This window comes from Medicago sativa, chromosome 3 (assembly GCF_051527215.1).
Source record: "Medicago sativa cultivar Bolivia chromosome 3, Bolivia_mono, whole genome shotgun sequence".
Lineage (NCBI taxonomy): Eukaryota > Viridiplantae > Streptophyta > Magnoliopsida > Fabales > Fabaceae > Medicago > Medicago sativa.
The window spans coordinates 93,234,733-93,261,476 of record NC_140751.1 but is presented as its reverse complement, the minus strand read 5'-3'; the positions used below and the strand labels follow the sequence as shown (position 1 = coordinate 93,261,476).

The window sequence follows — 26,744 nt, the reverse complement described above, 5'->3', positions numbered from 1 at the left end:
CATATCCCGGGTGTTTGATTTATTTCAGAAATTTTAGTCCGTACTCACTTATCTTGTGCATTTTAGTTTAGGAGTGTTCAATATCATTATAGAATTGAAGTAAGATGATATTATAAATAGCCGAAACATTTTAGCATTGACAATTTTTAATAAATGACAACTTATCATGTGTGTTTGATGTATTTCTTAAGTTTTATTAAATGCTCACTTATCCCGTGCATTTTACTTTATGAGGGTTCAATATGATTATAGAAATGAAGTGAGGTGATATTAGAAATAGCTCGAACAATTTTTTATAAATGTCAACTTGTTATGTAAATCAAGGTTAGGCTAGTCAATGACAACTTATCATGCATTTTAGTTTATGAGGGTTCAATATCATTATAGAATTGAAGTCAAGTGATATTATAAATAGGAGAGACATTTTAGCAAGAACAATTTTTTATAAATAACAATTTGTCCTGTAAATCAAGGTTAGTTTTGGCAATGACAACATATCCCGTGTGTTTGATTTATTTCATAAATTTTAGTCCATACTCACTTATCTTGTGCATTTTAGTTTAGGAGTGTTCAATATCATTATAGAATTGAAGTAAGATGATATTATAAATAGCCGAAATATTTTAGCATTAACAATTTTTAATAAATGACAACTTATCTTGTAGATCATGGTTAGTTTAGTCAATGACAACTTATCATGTGGGTTTGTTGTATTTCTTAAATTTTAGTAAATGCTCACTTATCCCGTGCATTTTACTTTATGAGGGTTCAATATGATTATAGAAATGAAGTGAGGTGATATTAGAAATAGCACGAACAGTTTTTTATAAATATCAACTTGTTATGTAAATTAAGGTTAGGTTAGTCAATGACAACTTATCATGCGTGTTTATTTTATTTCTGAAATTTTAGTCAATGTTCACTTATCCCGTACATTTTAGTTTATGAGGGTTCAATATCATTATCGAATTGAAGTGAGGTGATATTATAAATAGCAGGAACATTTTAGCAGGAACAATTTTTTATAAATGACAACTTATCCTGTCAATCAAGATTAGTTTAATCAATGACAAATTATCCCGTGTGTTTGATTTATTTCTAAAATTTTAGTCAATGCTCACTTATCCCGTGCATTTTAGTTTATGAGGGTTCAATATCATTATAGAATTGAAGTGAAGTGATATTATAAATAACAGGAACATTTTAGCAGGAACAATTTTTTATAAATGACAACTTGCCTGGTAAATCAAGATTAGTTTAGTCAATGACAACTTATCCCGTGTGTTTGATTTATTTATGAAATTTTAGTCAATGCTCACTTATCCCGTGCAATTTAGTTTATGAGGGTTCAATATCATTATAGAATGGAAGCGAGGTGATATTATAAGTACCAGGAACATTTTGACAGGAACAATTGTATTATATCATAGGTTGATTAGTAAATCAAGGTTAGTCTAGTTAATGACAACTTATCTTGTGTGTTTGATTTATTTCTAAAATTTTAGTCAATGCTCACTTATCCCGTCCGTTTTAGTTTATGAGAGTTCAATATCATTGTAGAATTGAAGTGAGGTGGTATTATAAATAGGAGGAACAATTTTTTATTTTATTTTTATAAATGACAAATTGTCCTGTAAATCAAGGTTAGTTTACTCAATGACAACTTATCCCGTGTGTTTGATTTATTTATGAAATTTTAGTTAATGCTCACTTATCCCGTGCATTTTAGTTTATGAGGTTTCAATATCATTATAGAATTGAAGAGAGGTGAATTTTTTATAAATGACAACTTGTCATGTAAATCCAAGGTTAGTTTCGTCAATGAGAACTTATCTCGTGCGTTTGATTTATTTCTGAAATTTTAGTCAACGCCCATCTGTTCGGCACATTTACGCTGCATTTGAAATTTTAGTCAATGCCCACTTGTCTGATTCATTTCAATTATCTACGAAATTATATTAAAAGTCCACTGAAATTGTGCTTTTTATGGTTTATAAGTGTTCAATATCATTGTAGAATTGAATTGAGACGATAATATTCTAAATAGTTTAAACGTTTTAGCAGGAACAATTTCTTATAAATGACAACTTGTCTTGTAAATCAAGGCTAGTTTAGTCAAAAACAACTTATAACGTGTAATTGATTTATTTCTAAGATTTTAGTGAACGCTCACTTATCCCGTGCATTTTAGTTTATGAGGGTTCAATATTATTATGGAATTGAAGTGAGGTGACATTATAAATAGCAGGAAAAGTTTTTTTAAAATATCGTGTATCAACTATAAATATCTTTGATAAATTAAAAATTAATAATTATATTAAAATTTGTATCAACGATAACTTGTCCACATTTATTTTTTATTTTTAAATCTTTATCAAGATCAATTTGTTTTCTATTTAATGATTTTTTTTGTTTATCTGTCATAAATCTTTTTGTGTTAGATAATTTATATCAGTTCATAAATCAATAAGATGTAATGAAAATGTGTTTAGTAATGTATTTATTTTGATCATTATTATTAGATAAAAAAAATCATATTTTAAAGTTTTTGCTCAATGAATTGAGATGACAATTATTCTAAATAGTTTAAACGTTTTATAGTTTCAAATAGTTTAAAAATCAATTTGATTTTTCTAAACTCTTTAATTTTATATTTCCGCCATCTTAAAATAATCGTCATTGTTTTGTATTTTTTTTATCTGTGTTAAAATAATTGTCACTTTCGAATATCAACGTAATATTTATAATTTTTTTCACTATTACACTTTTATTTATTAATTTTCATCTAACTTAATTATACCATAATTATAATTAATAATGATATTTAGTAAATGAAATTTATTCTATATTTTTTAACATACTCTTAATGTTTAAAATAGATTTTATTATTTACTTAATGCACTTAAACGCACAATATTCCTCACCCACACATTTTTCATTAATTTTATTTAATTTTTTCTTTTATTCTTTCAACTCACACCACCACACACAAACACTTCATTTGATTTTATTTTTCTCTCTCTTCCTCCTCACTTATCAGAGAGTTCTCCCTTTCCTCAAACAAACCCTAGCCGCCCCTCCTCCTCCTTCCATGGGTTGTGGCCGCGCCCCACCACCATTTGGCTTCCAATGTCTTTTAAACATAACCAATCTCATGACATCATCTTTTATTTCCTTCTCATATGTTTCGTTTTTGGAAATCATCACATTGACACTGTAGCAGCGGCCAAAAGCACCATTTTTGACCAATTTTGATTCTCATCTATGGAGTTTAGCAGTAGATCTGGAACCTTCATCATGTAAGCTTTCTTTTAGGCCTATTTTATCATGATTTTGGCACTTATTCTCTCACACATGCAACAACAAATCAAAGTTTAGATTTTGGATCTCAACTTTGTTGGATATGTAAATTTTGGACAGGATCTAACTTCATCTTTTTTTTTTTGATTTTTTATTATTTTTTAATAGAAGACTTAAACTCTGTTGTATGATGTTTTTTACTGTTTAATTTTTTTTAGGTTACCCGTTTAATTTTATTTAAACTCTGTTGGAGATGTTTTCAAAAAAAATAAAAACCGAAAAACTAATTGTATGTTATATTGTTTATTCATGTGTCTTTATATTGTTTACTAGAACGCCGACCCGTGCAACGCACGGGTCTCACGGGCCGGAATAATTTGATACATAATAAAACGAATAATTAATAAAGTTTTTAGTCCCTATAAATATATCAAATTTAGTTTTTAGTCCTCGTAAATTTTTTTGATAGATTTTGGTTTCTATAAAAAATTTCAGCACGTAGTTTAGTCCCTATTAAATTAAAATTTATTTAATTATGCTTAAAATTTTAAATTTTTTAATGATCTGTTACATACTTGTTTAAAACATTATAAAATGTTCCTTCGCTTAAACACATACTAAGCAAAGGCAAGCATACTAACTTGGTTTTATCAATCTGTACTTTTAATTTAACATGTGAATGCGTGGGATCTAGGTACTCAAGCCAAATCAGTATTGGGTTTTCTTCATCAAGCATACCAACTTGGTGAATGACTATCTAACATTCAGAAAAATATTAACACCTTCCGGAGGTAAATCTAAAAATAAATTTCGTACATTTAGAGGTCGAAGCGCTAATAAAAGACAATGATAATAAATTGTTGAATTAATACTTATGGCAATGAATAAATTTATTTAGGTGGACTGGAAAAAGTTTCCTTAGCTAAGTAAATATAGCCGACACAGCAACTTGAAGAAAATTAAAAACCAAACTGTAAAAAACAAAAGGAAAAAACACAGATTATTTAATGTCTGATTTATGCAGATTGAAGGAATTCGATAACAAAGCAAACGGCTCTAGCATTCGAGCAAGCTAAACATCTTTGTCGTCCTTGTGCTCAATTTTGACACGAACAACTCTGGTAGGTTTTGTGGCCGACGTCTGGCCAGCTTCATCATCATCAACAGCCACATAGTCAATGCTATTAGAGGACCTCTTAGCACCTGTTTTGGTGGTTGGTGTGTCAATCACACATGTATTGCTGCATGAGTCCTCAGCCTCTGGTACATCCTGCAGACATTGGCGGCAAACAATTTGATCAATTGTGTTACGGATTAAACCTTTACGGACTCATGAAAGATTAATGTAATAATTACCATCTGAACATTTGAATTGTTTGGCGCAGCACAATCCACACTAAGCTCAACAACAGATCCATCGTCGGGTTATTAATTGTATTTGTTTCTCTACTGACTTTAGTCTCGTAGAGCTAACGTGCCTGCATGCACCTTCCATTCCACCGTAAAGACTCATCGCCACTGTATCAGAACACTTTTCACCACTGTTGCCTCCATTGATTCCTCACCGAACAGATCAGTTACCATACATTGATTGATTAGTAACTAATTTAGTAAGGGAACCATAGTTTCAATTATAAAATTAAAAAAGTATACCAAAAATTATATTAGGAGAATACCAGCACACAGATTTGTTAGCAAACAAATGAATAGTCACGCAACCGTTTAAAATTCCTGAGTAAACTTAAAAATGTCGTGATTTTATAGGAACTAAACATATTTATTTATAAACATAAAATTTCATTAGATATAGATAAAAAAACTATAAATTGTAATAAGTTAAATATAAAGTATGCAAATAAATTAAAAATTAAAAATATAATTATGTCTATATATACTATATTTTATTACCGTGTTTTTTAAATTCGTTTAAATATTATTTTAATTAATGGTTAAGAAAAGGGAAAATTTCTTATACGATATTTAGTGTGACAATAACAATAGTTAAATATCATAGTAATATGAAATCATGAATATAAATATGAAAAAGGGCGACAACGGATTATACCCATGTTGGAGAATCGACTTAAACTAAACAATTTTAGAAGCTACTATGCATGTGTTTGATTATGCGGTGACCAAAATTGAGTTTGATTGAATTGATTTTATATATTTTTTTTGAAAAATAAAAGAAGGATTATATTAATTGGAAATGGATCCCAAATTTCTTTTGGATTTTCTTCTACCCAAATCTTATTTAAAAGACTTAAACGCACTTTTGGCCCCTAACTTTATCATAGTTGCAATTTTGGTCCCCTATTAAAAAAACCACTTTTTAACCCCCTAAGTTTACCCATTTTTTTCAACTTTAAGGTCCCCTTAATCTTGACTCTATCAACGCCCACGTGGCTCATCACTTAAGTGAGTTGGACGCCACATGCATTATTTTTCAATTAAATTTAAAAGAAAAAGCCACATGTGTATATTATAATTAAAGAAACAAAAAAGAAAAAGGTAATGGGAAGGGGCGCACGTGACAATCTTCATCTAAAACACAAACAACGATGTCAGCAGTTCAACATCTTACAACATGAACAACAACAAACCACTTATTATCAAAAGAAAAAAAAACTATGGTCCTCTTTAGAAAGAATTTATCAGGCCACACTCATGCTTTCTCACCTACCATTTCTTCTTCTTTTTCATGGATAAGAAAATTCAAGGATGAAGGTGACATTCACAGCCATGGTCATGTGTATTTATAGTTATACCGTATGAAAGAAAGAAGTAACAAACAACACCTTTGTGTTCTTAGTAAAGTGGATGAAAAAATGGGGGGAAAAAATTAGGTTTAGGGTTAGCTTTACGGATTAAGCATTTACCACGGTTTAGGGTTTATTTTTATCGAGAGAAACAGGTTTAGGGCTTCGTATATATAACCAAAATATTTGCTTCATAAAAAAAAAGGCGAGGATAAGAATAAAATTTGTGCGATGCATTTTTTTAGATGGAATTTGTTATGTTAAATTGCAATCGTAAAAGTGTAGAAAATATTTGTTTCAAAAAAAAAGGAGGATACGAATGAAATTTGTTAGGTTAAATTTTTTTTTTTGAAAGGGAAATTTGTTAGGTTAATTAATAAATAAGGATTTGGATGGCCAAAACTATAGGAAAACAAATTTCGGATTTAAGTGAATTGATAACAAATTTCGGATATGAACAAAATTATAATTAGAGATAAATTTGAAATAGTTGTTTCGGAAAATAGAAGAGATAAATACGAAATAGTTATTTTGGAAAATAGAAGAGATAAATATAATATGATCAATGGCTAAAATTGAATGGCGCCTAAATGCGCAAGATCCAATGGCTTAGAAAAGTGGATGAAAAAATGGGGGGAAAAAAAATTAGGTTTAGGGTTAGCTTTACGGATTAAGCATTTACCACGGTTTAGGGTTTATTTTTATCGAGAGAAACAGGTTTAGGGCTTCGTATATATAACCAAAATATTTGCTTCATAAAAAAAAAGGCGAGGATAAGAATAAAATTTGTGCGATGCATTTTTTTAGATGGAATTTGTTATGTTAAATTGCAATCGTAAAAGTGTAGAAAATATTTGTTTCAAAAAAAAAAAAGGAGGATACGAATGAAATTTGTTAGGTTAATTTTTTTTTTTTGAAAGGGAAATTTGTTAGGTTAATTAATAAATAAGGATTCGGATGGCCAAAACTATAGGAAAACAAATTTCGGATTTAAGTGAATTGATAACAAATTTCGGATATGACCAAAATTATAATTAGAGATAAATATGAAATAGTTGTTTCGGAAAATAGAAGAGATAAATACGAAATAGTTGTTTTGGAAAATAGAAGAGATAAATATAATATGATCAATGGCTAAAATTGAATGGCGCCTAAATGCGCAAGATCCAATGGTTTAGAAAAGTGGATGAAAAAATGGGGGGAAAAAAATTAGGTTTAGGGTTAGCTTTACGAGTTAAGCTTTAGTAAATAAGATTTGAGACCTTAACCCTTGTCCAGTCCAAATCCGAAAAATATTGATATGACTGAGATGATTTGAGTTTCTTGTGCTGCTTATATTGTTTTAATTGTTAATTATCGTTCGTTGCAGATATTATGGCAGACTTTGAGCTTCATATCAACAAAATCCCATGATTTGTTTAAACCTCTCATTTTGTTTCTATGTTTAAAATCACCATTGTTTGTACTGATAATGGCATAGATTTATATCACTGTTAATGTTATTGTAAGTTTAATAGCTTCAAAATTTCACTGTGTGTTAAAAGCTTCTTTATCTCTCTTTTACATACACTGTGTGTTTTTTGGTCTGACATTTAATTGCATACAAAATTTCTACCACACATTGCACCGCACAAAATAATTACCACAACTCAATTTATTATTATATTTTGCCAGAAACCAGTAATCTTTTTTCATCATCACACATCCATTTTTCATCAATGGCAAATCAACTATTTATTGATTATTATTTATAATTTTTTACCAAACCAAATTCATCTCCCTCAACAATGGCAAATCAACTATTTATTTATCAACTCATTCCACTCCATGTTTCTGCCAAATCAAATTCTAACAAAAAAGTTCAGTTGTAAATTTTGTTTTCAGGCCATTGTGGTCTCTCTTTGGATGCACCACAACTGAACTCTTATATATATATATATATATATATATATATATATATATATATATATATATATATATATATATATATATATATATATCTTTTTTTCATAACAATTATAATCACACAAAACATATCATATCGAAACTCTCATAATCAAACTCTTTCCTCGTCATTTACTTAGGCATGTCTTTCTTTGTAGTTTCTTCGAGGAACAACAACACCATTCGAGTTTCCTACAAAAAGAACAGAACAACAAAATCTTCATTTGAAGGTGAGATATGGAAATAATAATATCAACAAAAAGGTACCGTAACCGTTTTCCTCATCATTTATTTATGTTTGTTAAAGATGATAGGAACAACATTAAAAGAAGAATGATGAATGCATATGTTTAGATAAAGAATTGGTGTTATTGTCTTTTACTCACCCTTGCCCTTGTTGGTTCATCAACACATATATACTACATCTATTGAAGAACAAAAAGTATTGAAAAAGTCACATAAAAGATGATCTTTTATGTAGTATATGTGTGGTGATGAACCTAAGCAAAAAAAAAAAAAAAAACAGTAGTAGTTTGCTAATGATGATATGAAAACCATAAAAAAAGAATGAAGAATGCATATTTGTAGATAAAAAATTGGTGTTATTGTCTTTCACTTACCCTTGTCCTTGTTGGTTCATCATCACATATATACTACATCTATTGATGAAGAAAAAATATTGAAAAAGTTATATAAAAGATAATCATCTATGTAGTATATGTGTGGTGATGAACCTAAGCAAAAAAAACATGGTAGTTTGTTAAAGATGATATGAACAGCATAAAAAAAGAATGAAGAATGCATATTTGTAGATAAAAAATTGGTGTTATAGTCTTTTACTTACCCTTGTCCTTGTTGGTTCATCATCACATATATACTACATCTATTGAAGAATAAAAAGTATTGAAAAAGTTACATAAAAGATGATCTTTATGTAGTATATGTGTGGTGATGAACCTAAGCCAAAAAAAAGCATGGTGGTTTGTTAAAGATGATATAAGCAAAATAAAAAAATAATGAAGAATGCATGTGTAGATAAAAAAAGATGTTATTGTCTTTAACTTACCCTTGTCTTTGTTGGTTGTGCAGAGATGAAAAACTTTCAACTTTCCTCAAGAAAAAAAAATCATTTAGTGATTGGAGTTTAAGATTACGAACAAAATGATTGAAGATACATGAGGAAGTAAATGCAATTTCAAGTGAGAGAGAGAGAGAGAGAGAGAGAGAGAGAGAGAGAGAGAGAGAGAGAGAGAGAGAGAGAGAGAGAGAGAGAGAGAGAGAGAGAGAGTTTGAGTTTGAGTTTGAGAGCCAAAATAAATTGACAGCCAAGCATGTAAATATTAGTAACCGTGCAGTTTGAATCACATGTTCTCTCTAGTGGATCTGTTTTGAAAAAGGAAAATATATTGTAATATGTAGTGAAAATCAAGTTTATATTACATGACATCATTAGAGTTAGATGACATAATTTTATTAGAAAAAGTAATATTTAGACATGTTTTACCCTTTAAAAAGTGACGTGGCATAAATTCATTAAAGGTTAAATTTGTGTTTTCCACAACATGTTTTGTTCTTATATTAAAGGAGGATATTTATTAGTGATCTTAGTACATGTAAAAAGCAACAAAACGAAATTTTAAAAAACGGAGGAAGTACTTGTCTAATGAAATCACTATTTTTTTATATCATACTTCCAATTTTTTTTTGAAGAAGCTCATACTTCCAATTTTAAAATACCCTTATAGTATTTTTATAAAAAAAATTATATTCTATACAAAAAATATCCTCAAAAATAGTAAGTTGATATGCCAAAATAATGAGTCGTATATATCTTCTATAATGTGTCTGAATGAACAATTTTTTTGAGGTAAAGTAATTATATAAGTTAACTTACATTTTTTTGTGTAAATTTCATTGTTTTTTTGATAAATTTAATTAGAGTTTACAAACAATTGCAACTTTAGAGGATTTTCAAAATAAATGGATTTTGTGAATATTTTTTCAAAATTAAATTGAAGAAATTTTAAATATCAACTAAGAATTTCTTTCTTATTCTATATAATGTGAATCTCAAATTGATCATTTTGATTATTTCAAATTATGCAGATTGGTTCTTATATGTTTCAAAATTTACACATAGGCTCATATTTGTTATTAAAATTTTACAACTTATTCCCTATATTTTTCAAAATTTAAAAGTGGTCCCTACAAAGTTTCAATAAATTACAAATTTGCCCTATAAATTTTCAAAAATAAAAAACTGTCTTAGAAAATTTATTTATTTATTTTTAAATTGGTCCGTCAACTTTTTGAATATCTAAATTTAAGTCTTTTAAAATTATCATTTTGTATCGCTTTTGATTATACGTTTACATTTGTATTCCAAAACTTAAATTTTATAAAAATATCCCAGTAGAGTTTAAGAGTGAAAAACTTCAACCTTTCCCATGAAGCTATATAATCATAGGAGCTTGGAAAAAATCCTCGATGGAAACATCTAGGGATAAAGTAGTAGCGTAATACCACCTGACGTACTTGAGCCAGGCTTCAGTCCAAGATCTTAGAAGTGTCATATCCTCTAAGTACTCAAAAGTCTCAGACTTATAAGTACTCATACAAACTATGCGTCCCTTATAGAGAGTCGATAGAACGATGTCCATTCACCTTATTTGATGTAATAGTTATATTAAAACGTAAAAATATCTGATATTTTTACGTTTTAATATAACTATTACATCAAATAAGGTGAATGAACATCGTTCTATCGACTCTCTATAAGGGACGCATACCATATACAAACTATGCGTCTCTTATAGAGTCGATAGAACGATGTTCATTCACCTTATTTGATGTAATAGTTATATTAAAACGTAAAAATATCTGAAATACCATATACAAACTATGCGTCCCTTATAGAGAGTCGATAGAACGATGTTCATTCACCTTATTTGATGTAATAGTTATATTAAAACGTAAAAATATCAGATATTTTTACGTTTTAATATAACTATTACATCAAATAAGGTGAATGAACATCGTTCTATCGACTCTCTATAAGGGACGCATAGCTTTGTTTGGAGGATCAGAATTCATAAAGCTTTGGAATTGGAACAATGTTGAAAGTGGACAAGTTGACATCATCCACTCGTAAGGGCGATTTGTATGCATTTGTGTCCAGATAGATTTTGGTAAAAAACAATTCATCCCAAAGATTAGAGTCAATGTCCTAGCACTTGTAGAAAAATATAATTAATATAATCTTAAAAATTAAAAGTGACAATAGACAATTTTTTTAAATGTCAGTTACCATAGGACAGCTGTGAAGCCCCGATACTTCAAAATAAATGACGTACCGTATCCCCTGCGTATCCTGCACCGATACCTGTCCGATACTTCCCGATACGTATCCGGAAAGTATCCAAATATTAAATTTTATTTTTTTAAAAATTAATTATCCGATACTTTCCGATACGTCCCGATACACACGGATACTTGTGTTTTTTATATTATTTTGATTTCTGTTTTTTTGTTGTAAAAAATAAGAATAAAAACAGTATATTACTATAATATATATACATTTCCTTTATCTTTCTTTGGTGCCAGTACGACCCACACCACACCACACAAACAATTGCATCTTTCCCTTTCTAAGAAATTAGGGTTTCAACTTTTTCTTCCAAAGTGGTCGCCGTCCACTTTGTCCACCGTCGAAGTCTTGGTATCAGACGACTTTGGTATATATTGCGTATGTAATTGACTAATGACCACTCTCTTAATCGTCAATATTATTTATATTTATGTTAATGTGCTACGAGCCTGGTTTCTTGTGTTTGTTAATATATTTGCATATTAAAAAAATGATTATAATTATATTGTACATTTAATTATATAATTTTTTTATTAACGTATCCCAGCCGTATCGTATCTTGATTTTTGAAATTTTCCCGTATCAGCGTATCGGTGCAGTATCGTATCCGTATCGTATCTCGTATCCGGGCTTCACAGTAGGACAGGTAGTATTTTCTTCATAAATCTATCTGAGTCATAAGTTTTGTTGGATGAATCTACTTTAGGATATTTGCACACGTGACAAATACTAGGGGTTAATTTTTATTCAATCAAATCACATCAAAGTGTCACATTTATAGTTTAGTTTATAAAGTATTTTAAATATCTGCACGGCGTTATTTAGTTAAAAGCATTTGTAATAAAATGTTCAGTGGTGTGTATAAATTAAATCCCAAATTTTATCTACTACATTTTTTTTTAAGAAACGTATTTTGTTTGAAAGAAGAAACGTATTTGACTTGGTATGGGAATTTTTTTTTTTGACGTTGGTATGGAATTTATTTTTATTTTTTTTGGTACAAGTTGGTATGGAATTTTATTGTTAGAGATTTGGGTGTGCTACGATTATGAAAGACACACTTTCATTATCAGCGCCATTCAATGTTTTGTTTAAGATAAATGGCAAAACAATCATTAACTCACAAAAATGGTGGTACCGGATCCAAACTCTGATCATGATATTTGGCTTAATAATTTTGACATTTTTTTACAGTTTTTTTTTTGAACAAATCAAAATGAAATATATTGCAACAACTAAAAGTGAATCACCCCGCACAAGGTGTGCTAAAAGTGATGACTCACTCACAATCAGTTACAAAGATATGACCCCTATGAAAAGGTCGCCAACCACCAAGGAAAAATAACGAAAAATTACATGACACCCATACAAAAGAGAGGGTGTCGCCACCAGTCATGATAACAATACCCTAAAGAAACATTATTCGAAGACAACCATAAAAAGGAATTCAGCTTAATTTTTTCTAGAATAATGAAAGAATCAGACACCGCGCATTGCTAAAGATACGGTTGTTCCTTTCCTTCCATAATGCCCAAGCACAAACAAGCCAAATAACCTTTAAATGATGATGAACAGATCGCGGCATTGCCGTCAAGTGAGTAAACTGAAGAAAAAAAGTGATCAACAAGAGATCCAGGAAAAACAAAAGATATGTCGAGCCAATGACTAACCAAGTACCAGACAGTCCCAAATACCTCGCAATCAATGAATAAGTGAGCCGCATCGTCTCGATTTTACCACACCCTCCGACACATAAATTATCTTCAGGTTGTATAGCACGACGACGCACCAAATTTGTTTTACTTGGAATTCTGTCCTGAAGAAGACATTTTTTTTACAGTTGAGTTAGAACTTAGACAATATTCAATGTTTACTTACTATTTAATATTTATTCCCAATTATTATATTTATTCTTTGGTGGTGTGACCGGTGTTCGAATCTCAAACCTTACATATATTATGTACTGTTTATATCAACTAAACTCACGAGTACAATTATTGTATTTATTCATTTATTTGGATTTTGATTCCAATGAAGGAAGTGTTTATATTTCTACAGTTTCAACTCATTTGAATTACAGTCCATATATATTTCTACATGTAAGTTGTAATACATAGCATATATTTTCCATTAAGTGGTTTTGGCCGATAAGGACCGAATTCGAAAGTATTAAAAATTCAGACCTAATATGTTGATTAAAACAAAAAAGATCAGAGGTATCAATTTCGTAGGTGTAAAGTAACTCCATTATGGCCAATTAGCAGTTAACGCGGCTTTCTTTGTTAGTGCATGTTGTTGACTATTGGAAAGTGTTCAGATGCGACGATTCAAATTTATTAGTGGTTGTTCAAAAAAAAAAAATTTATTAGTGGTGCTTATTTGTAAGTTTTGCGTTTAATTTCAGCAATAAAGCAAGTCCAAAACTGTTTAGGGATTTTTTTACACCTATTTTAGTTTCTTCCAAATTAATACATTATTCTTTGCATTACGTATAGATATTCAATAGTTTCACACAAAATTTATAGACATATATAATGAAAGTCAATTTTTTTAATAATAGTAATTGTCTTGATTAAACAATCTTAATTAAATATTATGTGAGTTGGTTCACCTAATAACCTTACTAAATAAGGTTATGCTTATGCCAAAACTCAAACCTTACTAAGTAAGGCCATCAATTGGATATAAACGCTGTCTACATAATCAGCTCAGAATTACTATTGATGAATCACCCTCATTTTTCTTTGCAATACTTATATCATAAGCCTATTGAGTTAATTAATACATCTAATTAAGCTAATATCTTGTTTTATCTAATTAAGTGTGACGGTGAGGTTGCACCAAAATTTGGTAAATTGAAGCACGTAAAATCCACTTCTATAAAACCCCTTCTACACAAATGCTTTGGTAGTAACCCAAGAAAATTATTCACAATAGCATTATACAACGAGTTTGACACAGTTTCTTTCATGAAAATGTCGTTTTACAAAGAATTGTTCCAAATTTTGTTGATCTTTTCTTTCGTTGCTCTTAGTTCCCAAACTCGGAGTCATTATAATTTTGTTGTAAGTTCAGTTATTTCGTGACAATAACTTAATAATACTACATTGTATAGAAATAATAGATTATTAGTACAACGTTATGTAGTAGTGGCCAAAATTTGAATATATTTTTGCATGTTTTCCCCAAACTAAAATGGTTGCATGAATGAAACTGCCTATGCAGTAACTGAAATAAATTTGCATGCAACTATTTTTCACATATACATACAACACAACTGTGTCGTAGTTTATATATAGCTGATTATATATAGTATGTGATTGATTAATGTTGCAGGTTAAAGAAGCCAGTTACACAAGACTGTGTTGCACAAAAAGCATATTGACTGTGAATGGAAAATTTCCAGGGCCAACAATAAGAGTCCATAAGGGTGATACAATCTATGTTAATGTTTATAACAAGGGAAAATACAACATAACTATACATTGGTATTGATTTTTTTCCAATCATTGATGACACATGTAAACACAAAATGTATGGAAAACTAATTATATTCTTAAATATAATTGATCAATGAGCAGGCATGGAGTGAAGCAGCCTAGGAATCCTTGGACAGATGGTCCTGAGTACATAACTCAGTGTCCAATCCAACCTGGAGGGAAATTCAGACAGAAAGTGGTTTTTTCAGATGAGGAAGGGACCTTATGGTGGCATGCTCATAGTGATTGGGCTAGAGCAACTGTGCATGGGGCTATCAATATTTATCCTACAATAAATAGCACTTATCCTTTTCCTAAACCTGATGGAGAAATACCCATTATATTTGGTATGAAAATCTTTTGATGCTGTCATTGATCATATATACAAACTAGTGTACAATTTAAGAGAAAAAGAGGGGGGAAATTAAGATTTTATTTAATTTATACATGTAGGTGAATGGTGGAAGAATGATGTCAACAAGGTCTTGACAGAATTTCTTGAAAGTGGGGGAGCCCCAAATTCATCTGATGCTATCACTATTAATGGTCAGCCAGGAGATCTGTATCCTTGCTCTAAATCAGGTACATGCATCAAGATTTTCAAAATTCTAGTATAGAAATGTAAGATTATTTTAATTTTTTGAATAATCATTTGATCATTAATAACTTTGAATCTTGAACATTTTATGTTTAAATTAAATGGTACGTAGGTAGAAATAATTTTAAGTTCATCTGGATTATTTTAATTTAAATGGTAGAAATCTACTCATCCTATTTTCTTAAATATAAATAATTTTACAAAATAAGAAATACTCAAATATTCTTGTCAAAAAAAAAAAAGTACTCAAATATTAAATAAGAAATACTTATTTACATGTCATATTGAAATGTGACACATCAACGGATGGAAAAAAGAGTAGTGATATATTGACTACCTTATGTGGCAAACCCTCAATTCTACACCCCCATGTGACATGTTTTGAGGGGAAAAGAGAGAAATGGAATGATAAAAGGGAAGAGAAATAAAGAATAAAAAATATCACATGGGGTGGTATATGAGTGGTATGGGGAAAAAAATGGTGTCATCCCATAATTATCCATGAAAATATGGTGAGTTTGTTTTTCAAAATCGACAAAATTAAGGGACTATAATTGTTGAATTAGAAATAGGGGGCGAAAACCTTGATTTGTTAAAACATGGGGATAAAAATTGCTGATTTAAAAATAGAGAGAATAAAATAAAAAAAATTGTTAAAATATGGGGACCAAAACAACAATTAAACCTAAAATATAGTTGGACGTTAATGTAATCCTTTTGACATTGTACCCATACATAGTCATTAAACTCTAAAAAAAAATAACCATTAATCATCAAGTCTTAAAGACATATATCCCTTTGTTTCAATTTTTCTTGTGAATTGGAAGTTTGGCTCTAAAGTTGGATTTTCTTTTCTTTTTCAGAAACATTCAAGCTAAGAGTAGAACAGGGAAGGAGATATCTACTACGTGTTGTTAATGCTGCAATGAATCTCATTCTCTTTTTCTCCATTTTTAAACACAAACTCACTGTTGTTGGAGCTGATGCTATGTACACCAAGCCAATGACAAGAGATTACATTTGCATATCTCCAGGACAAACAATGGATGTATTATTGCATGCCAACCAAGAACCTAGTCACTACTATATGGCTGCAAGAGCATATTCAACTGATAACGCAAGAGTAGAGTTTGATAACACCACAACCACTGCTATAGTGCAATACAGAGAGAGTTATACTCCAATTTCAACTCCTTCATTACCTTTTCTTCCCAACTATAATGACACACAAGCAGCTTTTGGCTTCATCAGAAGCATAAGAGGCTTACCTGACAAATACTCCCATGATGTACCTAAAAAAATCAAGACTCGCATAATAACCACAGTTTCTATCAACACCTTTCCATGTCCCAACGGACGATCCTGTGAAGGCCCAAATGGAACCATTTTATCTGCTAGCATGAACAACATAAGTTTTCAAACCCCTAATAAATTTGACATATTAGAAGCTTATTACTATCATATCAATGGGGTATTCAGAAAGGGATTTCCCAGGTTTCCGCCATTTATATTTAACTTCACTGGAAATTCTTTGCCTATGACCTTGAATACACCGAGGAGAGGAACTAAAGTTAAAGTTCTAAAATATGGCTCAGCAGTGGAAGTTGTTTTCCAAGGGACAAATTTGGTAGCACCGTTAGACCACCCCATGCATCTCCATGGATTTAGTTTCTATGTTGTTGGATATGGGTTTGGTAATTTCAACAAAAGTAAAGACACCAAGAATTACAACCTAATTGATCCTCCACTTTTGAATACAGTGCTTGTGCCCATAAATGGATGGGCTGCTATTAGGTTCGTGGCTACAAACCCAGGTATGTGTCCTATAGTAAACATCTTTTTTAAAGGCAAGGTGATATCCTAAGTCACCATACATAAGTTTATAGAAAATTGAGGGACATAAACCAACATCCATACAAAATAACCAAGAAACATTTAGAACTGATCATTTTTTTACTAACCTTTGTATGCGGTACTGCATTTATACTATAATTTATTTTTTAGTTACTTGTTCCATTTTTCTTAATTCAAAACTCATTGTTGCATGAACTGTGGATTCAATTACAGGAGTATGGTTCCTGCACTGTCATCTAGAACGCCACCTCTCTTGGGGCATGGAGACAGTGTTTATTGTGAAGAATGGCAAATCCTTGAATGCAACATTACCGCCTCCGCCACCGGACATGCCCCCATGTTGATTAATCTTTTAGATTTTTCTTATTCATGAACTATAATGAAGTTTATACTTTATAATTACATACATCTGTTTTATCAACAAAAAAAAAATTACATGCATTTGTATGGCCCTATAAATCATGAAGGCAAGTGTTTTTAAATTTGAAAAAAAAAAAAAAAAAGAAGGTCCAATTTGATTTTATCTTTTAATTAAAATTAACCACTGAGACGAAGAATATTACTTATTAAGTTTCATAACTCGTGAACTTTCGAATCCGTTAGATCTCTAAACTTGTCAATTACTTGTAATTGGATATCTAAACTCGTCGATTATTTGTAATTATCCCTCTTGACTTTTTAACTGATAAGGTTCAGAAGTTCAATTATAATTTGTTTAATTCATTGACATTTAAAAACCTCCAAATAGTTCAAACACCTGCAAAGTAATTAAACTTATTCTTTCCAAATCCATATCCATAGACCTCCCTTAACTCGTGCAAAAGTAGAATTTAAGCAATTAGATAACAAGTGTTGCCAAAATGAAAAAACTGTACATGAATTGGTAAGAACAATCTCATACGTGTAGTATTTAACATACTCAAAAATCGCAGTTCCATGGGACCCTTAAACTGAAATAAACATAGCCCGTAATGCCCTCTCACATATATCCATTGTAAATCCTTAAAGCAGTATCTGCATGAAAAGGAATTTCAATTGAATTGAGAAGTAAAGAAAAGAAACTATTGTAAGGGAGAGGTCCTGACATCTCACCAGCTGACAAGAATGAGTCAACAATAACATTCAATTTGCTCAAGAAAACCACATAAAACTATTACTATGGTTAGCTTAAGTTTGCTCCCACGGAATTAAGCCTTAATTTCTTGTATATGTTGAGAACGGCTTTTTCCAGGGGGAATAAAAATCAAATCATCCCATCCGGAATTCTTTTCACTCATCTGCAATGTGGAACATAAAGAGAGAATTATCAAAATCCAAATTGCTTCCTATATTATTAACTATACCAATAAGCAAACTTTACTATTACTACCTCCATTTTTTTAAGTACATCTTCGAAGCTACCAACCTGTTTAATTATCATAATTGAACAAATAAATAAGAAATTAACCTTCAAATGAATGATAAATTATAAAACAACAAACTCTAGCATGCAACTTTTCTTATCATTTGAAAACTCTGACAAACCAGGTATCAAGCAGACTAACAAAATTGAAATCAGAACATAAGGATCATGTGATTACTCAAATCCACAAACATAAATATTTCCCTGTTTATTCAAGAAAACATGTTTCTCCCTTTTCTCCTAACATTTTCCATGGAAGAAAGATCACAAAAGTTTACACTATGAACTATAGTCTCATACATAGGGTTTCAAATTGTTATTTTCGCATGGAAACTGCCCATCCAAAAATGTGTTTTTATCCATAAAATTAAAGAAACATAAACAAATCATACCATTTATAGCACTAAAACAAATTATTGCTTCAGCATAATTGTTTTCAAGGTCATATAGTTTCATACAGAGCAACAAGTTTCTGACAGACACTAACAAAAACAAGAGCAAGAGATGAGAGATTCTATACCATTATTTGCTTGGAAACTCCAGGACTTTTAGATACCCTGGAAACCTTAGATAGTTCCTGTTCAATATCTTCCTGTCCATTTAACCAACAAACAAAAACTATCATATGTTTATATTCCATCAAGCTACATGCCTAACTAAGATTTAGGGTTAATTGCACTTATGGTCCCTCTCTTACTGCCAATCTGCACTTTTGGTCATCCTATTTTTCATTTCATTCTAGCCCATTAGTCAAGTTGTCCCTAAATGTTTAACAATGAAGATGATGCGGCAGTCAAATGCTGACATGACATTGAACATGTGAAGCTAAGACGGCCACCGAGTGTTTTTTGTATTACACACGCACACACATCCATACTTGCTATATTCCGGTAGCCCATTAAGTTGGTGTAGTTGTTAAGTATGTTAGTTTATATAGTCATATAAGCATCATATGTGTACAGCAGACAAGTAACACCATATCAGCACTCTATAGCCATGTCGTTTCACGTATTCAATGTCACGTATTTGACCGCCACATCATCATCATAGTTAAAAATTGGATGACAACTTGACAGAGGAACCAAAATTGCGTAATTAAAAATATCGAGGGACAAAATTTCTAAATTAAAAATAGAGGGACAAAATTGCATATTGACCATAATAGAGGGACCAGAATTGCAGTTAAAGAGACCAATGGGTTAGACAAACCTTAGAGAAATATACAGGGCAATAACGTTTATTCTTCTTCTTCACAACCAAAAGTTCTGACTGTAAGCAAATGTGATTATTAGTCAATAGGTTAAAAATTAACATGATCAATTACTATCAATATTTTCACATATTTATATCAGACTCCAGATGGGCAGATACTAAAATAGTTTGATGGTTTTTAAGCTGTTTGCCAGTCTTGGAATTTATATGTTACATACCATGCATTGGCTGCAGTTAATTACTTGGCAGTAAGTTCAGTGAAAATAAGATATTATGAATTCCAAACTTATAGCTACTGATATATACATTAACGAAAAGACAAACACATGTCAATTTGTAACTCCTGCCCACACCCTCAACATTCCCCAATTAGTCCTCTAAAGAACTGGAGACTGCCAAAGTAAGAAAACATACCTGAAAAACAGGAACTCCATCAAAACCTTCCTTGCTGGCGGCTCTGAGCTGATAAACACAACGAAAATGAAATTAAACACAATTCAAGAGTTCAGCACTTGAACATATATGCTACCTGTTCAGTCACAGAACTAATTCCCACGCCGCAACTATCATGCATATTACGAAAGCCTATTTTCCTCCATGATTTACATTTAAAACTGATAAGACTTAACTCATTCCATAGTGACACTGCTATAGGACTCAGATGATGAAAATACTAGTTTTGGTTTTAAGTAATATGTTGTGTGCAACAATTATAACCGGAACTAACCTCCAGTGCATTCCTTATTTGAAGTGGATCTGGTAAGAATCGGAATGCAATACCTTCAACCTTCAACAAGTATACCTATAACACAGGCAGAAAAGTTGTTACAGATACAGGATAAAAACCATACTTATTATGCTTCAAAAAGTATCTGATTGCAGGTTCCCCCTTACCCGTTATTAAAAGTAAAGGTGTGACATTCATGGTTGTAGGTGCTATATGTCAGTAGCACATGGTTCTAAATGCTGACAGTAACATAGCCCATATAGATATGAATTCAAAGGGGGAAAATGTAGAATCATTTCATTGATACATAAATTAGGCAGTTATGGATAAAAAAAAAACTTATTTGCAGCTTACATACAAGCGCTTATGTATCAGCTTATATAAGCTATTTCTATAGCAAGAGATAAAATAAAGTTAAATTGTTTTTTGGATTACTAAGTCAAATTGTTTTTGTTTATGCAATAAACTGTTTTCATAAACTATCTTGGACAACTTATGAAATAAGTTCTCCCAAACGGTTTAACAAAATTTATGCCACTAAATAAGCTCAGATAAGCCCTTAGTGAATTAAAAGCAATCGAGTACGAAATACAGATTGGTTTCACACTTCACATCAACAAAATGTGATAAAACCAGCATTAGCAGGAGATAATTATGAAATCGAAAAATAACTACCTGTTCAAGAGTTATTGGAACAACCTTAGCATTGCCTCGAAATTCATTTTTCCGTGATCGAACCTAAAACAACGAGCAAAACATTATTAACAGCGTGAAATCAAGAAAATTAAGAAGAAAAAAAACAAATTACTGAGAGAGGAACGTTACCTGAGCAAGGAAAGCTTCAGCGTCTTCTTGGCGAAAGCAAAGCAATCCAATGGACTTAGCACCTTCAGCATCGGACATCAGAACGAATTCATTGTTGGAACTACTGACGGTGTAAACGGAGGTTCCGGCGAGGGATTTGGCGACGTTGTTGGAAGTTAAAGTGGCGGCGAAAGCGGGGTTGGTGCGAGTGTGAGATTGAATTAGGGTTCCGGCGAGTTTTTTTGTGTCTTCAAAACGAGTTGCAAGGTGGTTACAGTGTTGATGGATGAACCGCGAAAATGATAGAAGCGGATTCCACTGTCCTTGTGACTCCATTTTTGTTTCTTCTACAAATTTCTAAGTTCTAATCCTTTACTAGATCGTGGATAAACTATAAGCTCGGATTCTGTCTTAATTGTGGGTTAAGCGTCGAGTTTGTTTCAGCCCAATAGTTAATTCGAGTCGAGTGGTTAATCTCCATTGAGAAACAATTGATACATAAGACGAGTTCTTAGGTTTGATTTAACATTAGTTAAATTTCTTGTCGGAATTGTCAATTATCTTTTTCGAAATTGAACTTTGAGTGAATTGTCAATTATCTCTTCTAAGGGGGGGTGTATTCGATTAGGATTTTGAAGGACAATTTTTGCTTAAAAAAGTCTCAAAGATTTTAAAAGATTTTGTAGGATTTTAATGACTTTCATGATTTTAAAAGACAATCAGGATTTTCAATTTGGATTTCAATGGATTTACATCATAAGATTTTAAAGGATTTTAAAGGATTTTATGGATTTATAAGATTTCAAAAGATTTTATAAATTTTAAGGACTCATTGAAAAGAAATGATTACAACACACTCTCTATCATAATACTTTGAATATATACTCTTATTTTTTATTTTATTTTTATGAGAGATAGAAAGAGGGGGAAGAGAGGAGGGAGAGAAGGGAGAAAAGAGAGGAGATAGAGGGAGATATATATATATATATATATATATAGAGGGGGAGGAGAGGGAGAGAGAGAGAGGAGAAAAGAGAGGAGAGAGAGAGAGAGAGAGAGAAGGGAGAGAGAGAAGGGAGAGAGAGGAGGGGGAAAAGAGAGGAGAGAGGGAAGGGAGAAGAGAGAAGAAAGAAGGGATAAGAAAGAGATAGTAAAAACTTTTAAAGAAAAACAATCCCATGAAATCTTATGTCTTCATGAAAGACTTTTTTTTGTTAAAATTTCACTAGACAATCTCACAAAATCCATCAAAATCTAATTTATTAAACAATCTTTTGAAATTTGAATGATTTTGAATACCATGAGACTTTTTTTAAGTGATGAAAAGTCTTGATTGAATACCTCAAGACTTTTTTAAAATAACAAAAAATCTTGATTGAATACCACAAGACTTTTTTTAAATTGCAAAGAGTCTTGATTGAATACCACAAGACTTTTTCATAATTAAAAAGTCTTTTAAAATCCCTTAGAATCCTAATCCAATACATCCTTGTAACTTTCGTCGAAAATCTCTCTCGATTTTGCAAAACTTCAAAAACCTCCTTAATTTTGTCAAACATATGTTACACTCTCCTCCTCTGATTTTGCCATTACTCTCTATGACATGCAAAATTGATAGACATTTGAAAAATCATGGAGGTTTTGAAGTTTCGCAAAATTGAGGGAGTATTTTGATTGAAAGTTGCAATTTTGAGCCGGTAGTAATCGACTATTTACACATTGAACTTTTAATCATGTGCGTAAAAGACTCAAATCCCTTAGTATTTAGACTAGTTCATTGGTTATTTTATAGTAGTTCATTTTTCGCCAGTGCATGAACCTGATAAATAATATAAACGAAATGAATTTGATTTAAACATTTGAATTTTTAATTAATATTTGAAAATTGTTCCCTAATTAATTTTTATAAATTTCAATTTGGTCACTATAAATTTTAAAAAAGATTAAATTAGTCCTTGAAATTCATCTCTATAATTTTTCAAAATTTGTAAATTAATCCTTTTAATTTTACAAATCGTTACTCGAGTACCATGAGTATCAAGTGGGATATTGAGAAATTTGCTGAAGACAACGATTTCAAATTGTGGAAGGTGAGAGTACAAGTAGTCTTGACTCAACAAAAAGCATTAAAGGGTGATGGTGCATTTGTTGACCACCATATCACAAGCATACCAAACCGAGATTGGGACAAACGTAAAGAGTATGAATGTCTTGTGTCTTGAAGACAGCGAAGATGAGGGATATTGTTGTACCAAAGCACTACAACTGTGGAATCCTTGTGTGTTATGTTCTAATTGTGGCTGAGGAGATGCAAGGCTCGAGAAGCAATTAAAAGCAAGGAAATCTTCAAGAAGACATAAATAATCACTCCAAAGGTTGAAAGGGCTATGATAAAACTTGTGGAACTACCTAAAAAGCCCAGTGTAGTTGGATCTAAGGGCCTTAAAGAGACTAGAAGGAATTTTGAGGGTTCAAGAGGTAAATATGAAATCTTATGATAATACATGTGTAGTTGGAGGCAAGAGCAAGCAATAAGGTGGTTGATGGTTAAAGTGGCATCACCATCAATATAAGAGAAATGTGGATAATTGTTCCCTTGAAATTGTGTTTCACGAAAATTTTGTGCTACTACCTCATGCATGGGGCACATGGATGTGTTTTGCAATAGTCTTCTCGCTACTGCTCGGGGCATAATGCTCCATGTGTGGAGCACATGTACACGTTTTTTTTCCCTCTTTTTTCCTATTTGTCAAGTTTTAAGGATTAAACATATCTTATAAATAGGATCTCTTGTTTAGGGTTTAAGAGTGTGAAAAAAGACAAAGTTAGAGAGTACAAAAGAGGGAACCTTTAGGGAATCAATTGACTTAACATTTGTGTCTAATGGGGAGAAATTCTAAAATCGGGGAGTCCTTGTATCTCTTTGTAAGAAACTCTTTTATAGTGATTTGAAGAACAATCATCTCCTTCAAACATGTATCGATTTGGACCGAATTGGATAAACAATATTGTTGTCTTGTTTTCCTCTTCTTCCTCTTGCTTTTGTCTTATTTTATCGTATATTGTTGTTTGGTTACTTTAATAACTGATTGTTGCTAATTTTGTTCCGGACATCAAAATATTGATGTAAAAGAGTTGCGGATGTTTTTCACATTCGATCAAAATGACATCTCATATTTTGGTTCAACTTGCAGGCTTGTTTTTTTCTTCTTTGTTGGAAAACTCTTAAAATTGATGTTTATTTTAAGGTAAATCAATAAAGTTGTTTATGCCTTAGCTTAATGGCTATATTTATAACTAATAGTTTGTATCTCTTTATTAATTTTCATTATAATTTATATTAAATCGTTTATTACAATGAAATGATTTAGTTGTACTTTCTCATACTTATTAAATAATCTAACAACCATGTACCCAAAAAAAATGTAACAACCCACCTTTAAATTTAATAACACTTCTCATCTTTTTCCAACACATGCCTATTGGAGATAGATCATACTATTTTTTGCTGTTGATAAATTCCAGATTCTTGATCTATACTAGATGAAGGATAAGCGCGGATATTTTTATTATTAGTTGCTATTGGTGTATGCAGACCAACTTGCAAGGAGAATAAATAAAGACAGTGTTTTTTATGTTTAAATATCAGACTAATACAAAAAGAAAAAGGCTCACCGCACAACATCGTGCATGCAGTTTAATCTCTATTTTTATAAGAAGAAAAATCTTCCACCAGTAACAGTGTAACATTTAGTAAAATTTACACTTCCCTATTTTTTAATCAGATATGTTAATGGACATAGAAAATTGATAAAAATACGGTGTCTTTATGTGTTTTTGTGTATTTTGGTAATTCATGTAAACCGCATATTAAATAAAATAAAAAGTGAGAAACAAAGATGGAGTCAGTAAATATCGATTTCGAGCTTGATTCGAAAAGAGTGGCCGACTATTTTAGTAAAAGTAGGGGAAATATTATGGCATGCAGAGCTATTATGGAAACATGTAATTTATATTTTGAAAACTCTCATGTTGAATTTATTCGGAGCAAACAAATGTGGTCGCTCACGCGTTAGTAGTGTAGCCTTATTTTCAGCTACATTTATGTCCATTTAGCTCAAAGTATACTTTATATATTGTTCATGTCAAAATTGTGTTAAAATAACATCACTATTACCACAAAAGGAGATTCCATAAAAAAAATTACCACAAAAAGAGATAATTTTATAAGTTTGTGTATAGTCCATTTTAGTCAACAATATGCCTTTCTAATTTTTCCACAAAGGATGTAAATTTATATATATCGAATATATTCTAACGTGTTTTTCTAACGAAGTAAAAAGAATGTGTTTGTAACCTAATGAACAGCACTAGTGCTTAAACAAAGCAAGCAATTAAGCAAATGTGGCAATATAAATACAACATCCAAGCTTGAAAACTAATCACGAACAAAACATATAACACTAGTTAGTGACTGAAAGGGAATATTTCAAATTTCTCAAATTTCAGGTATGGCGTTCATGGAGCACAAAGGGTTCAACGGTCATCATGGCAAGCGTGCGATGACGGTGGAGCAATTTAAATTATGGTTGAAGACAGCGTTTGACACAAACGGTGATGGAAGAATGAGCAAAGAAGAATTGCGACATGCTGTGCGCCTTGCTAGAGGATTCTTTGCATCTTGGAGTTGTGGTACAGACTTCAACTTTGCAGACGCCAACCACAACGGTTTCATTGATGAAAATGAAGTCAGAAACCTTGCTCACTTTGCAGACAAGCATTTCAATGTCAAAATCACACACTAGGTTTTGTTTCCTCCTACGTCTTGTTGGACTGATAATAATTGTGATTCTATGTGTATGTTAACCCTCCCAATCACATGCCAAGGGTTCTTGTAATTCAAAAGTTCGGTCCGAATCTAAGTAAAGTTGACAAATAATTGTTAATTGAATTTGGATTATCTGAACTATTCATCATTTAGTAGATATCATTAACCGAATAAATTTTAAAGTTTGTACTTGTTTTAGATCTCTACCCCTAGTAATAAAGATCTCATGCAAGTTGTTTGAATTATATGAAGAAAGCAAGAAAGAAAAAAGATCTCATGCATATATGTAACGTATATATATACGGGAAATGAAAAATTAACAAAACATATGTGTAGTTTTTTTTTTTTTTGTTACAAAAAGTTTAGGTGGGTTCGGCTCCGGTCACCACCAGGGTCAGGACACGCCTCCGGGCCCAAAGGACACTTATAGAGGTACTTACAGATCACCCACCAACACTGCCCTCACATCG

The 26,744-nt window shown here is 31.3% G+C and overlaps 2 protein-coding genes and 1 long non-coding RNA gene across 3 annotated transcripts; 1 reads left to right on the top strand and 2 right to left on the bottom strand.

Moving 5' to 3' along the window:
• Positions 1–4,134: 4,134 nt before the first annotated feature.
• Positions 4,135–5,026, bottom strand: LOC146942074 (uncharacterized). Its single transcript, XR_015033544.1, has 2 exons — positions 4,657–5,026; positions 4,135–4,570 (listed from the first exon to the last, which is right to left on the bottom strand). It is a non-coding gene; the product is annotated as an uncharacterized LOC146942074 (long non-coding RNA).
• A 9,253-nt stretch (positions 5,027–14,279) lies between these two features.
• Positions 14,280–17,703, top strand: LOC146942073 (laccase-15-like). Its single transcript, XM_085756041.1, has 6 exons — positions 14,280–14,435; positions 14,707–14,858; positions 14,952–15,196; positions 15,303–15,431; positions 16,311–17,261; positions 17,515–17,703. The coding sequence occupies exons 1-6, from the start codon at positions 14,340–14,342 to the stop codon at positions 17,643–17,645; spliced, it is 1,704 nt and encodes a 567-aa protein (XP_085612167.1). The 5' UTR covers positions 14,280–14,339; the 3' UTR covers positions 17,646–17,703.
• A 343-nt stretch (positions 17,704–18,046) lies between these two features.
• TIC22-IV (Tic22-like family protein) lies at positions 18,047–21,870 on the bottom strand. The gene is made up of 9 exons (XM_085756042.1): positions 21,468–21,870; positions 21,318–21,380; positions 20,643–20,717; positions 20,330–20,377; positions 19,913–19,972; positions 19,224–19,295; positions 18,671–18,706; positions 18,394–18,578; positions 18,047–18,315 (listed from the first exon to the last, which is right to left on the bottom strand). Exons 1-8 carry the CDS (start codon positions 21,780–21,782, stop codon positions 18,489–18,491), a joined length of 759 nt encoding a protein of 252 aa, XP_085612168.1. The 5' UTR covers positions 21,783–21,870; the 3' UTR covers positions 18,047–18,315; positions 18,394–18,488.
• Between the last annotated feature and the right edge of the window lie 4,874 nt (positions 21,871–26,744).

Excerpts from the sequence above, each read along its gene's own strand:
- LOC146942073 (XM_085756041.1), top strand. The coding sequence starts at position 14,340 with ATGAAAATGTCGTTTTACAAAGAATTGTTCCAAATTTTGTTGATCTTT. Across the intron at positions 14,436-14,706 it reads GGAGTCATTATAATTTTGTT|GTTAAAGAAGCCAGTTACAC; the intron begins GTAAGTTCAGTT and ends TTAATGTTGCAG. Across the intron at positions 14,859-14,951 it reads TACAACATAACTATACATTG|GCATGGAGTGAAGCAGCCTA; the intron begins GTATTGATTTTT and ends ATCAATGAGCAG.
- TIC22-IV (XM_085756042.1), bottom strand. The coding sequence starts at position 21,782 with ATGGAGTCACAAGGACAGTGGAATCCGCTTCTATCATTTTCGCGGTTC. Across the intron at positions 19,973-20,329 it reads ATGGAGTTCCTGTTTTTCAG|TCAGAACTTTTGGTTGTGAA; the intron begins GTATGTTTTCTT and ends ATTTGCTTACAG. Across the intron at positions 18,707-19,223 it reads GAGTTTCCAAGCAAATAATG|GTTGGTAGCTTCGAAGATGT; the intron begins GTATAGAATCTC and ends ATAATTAAACAG.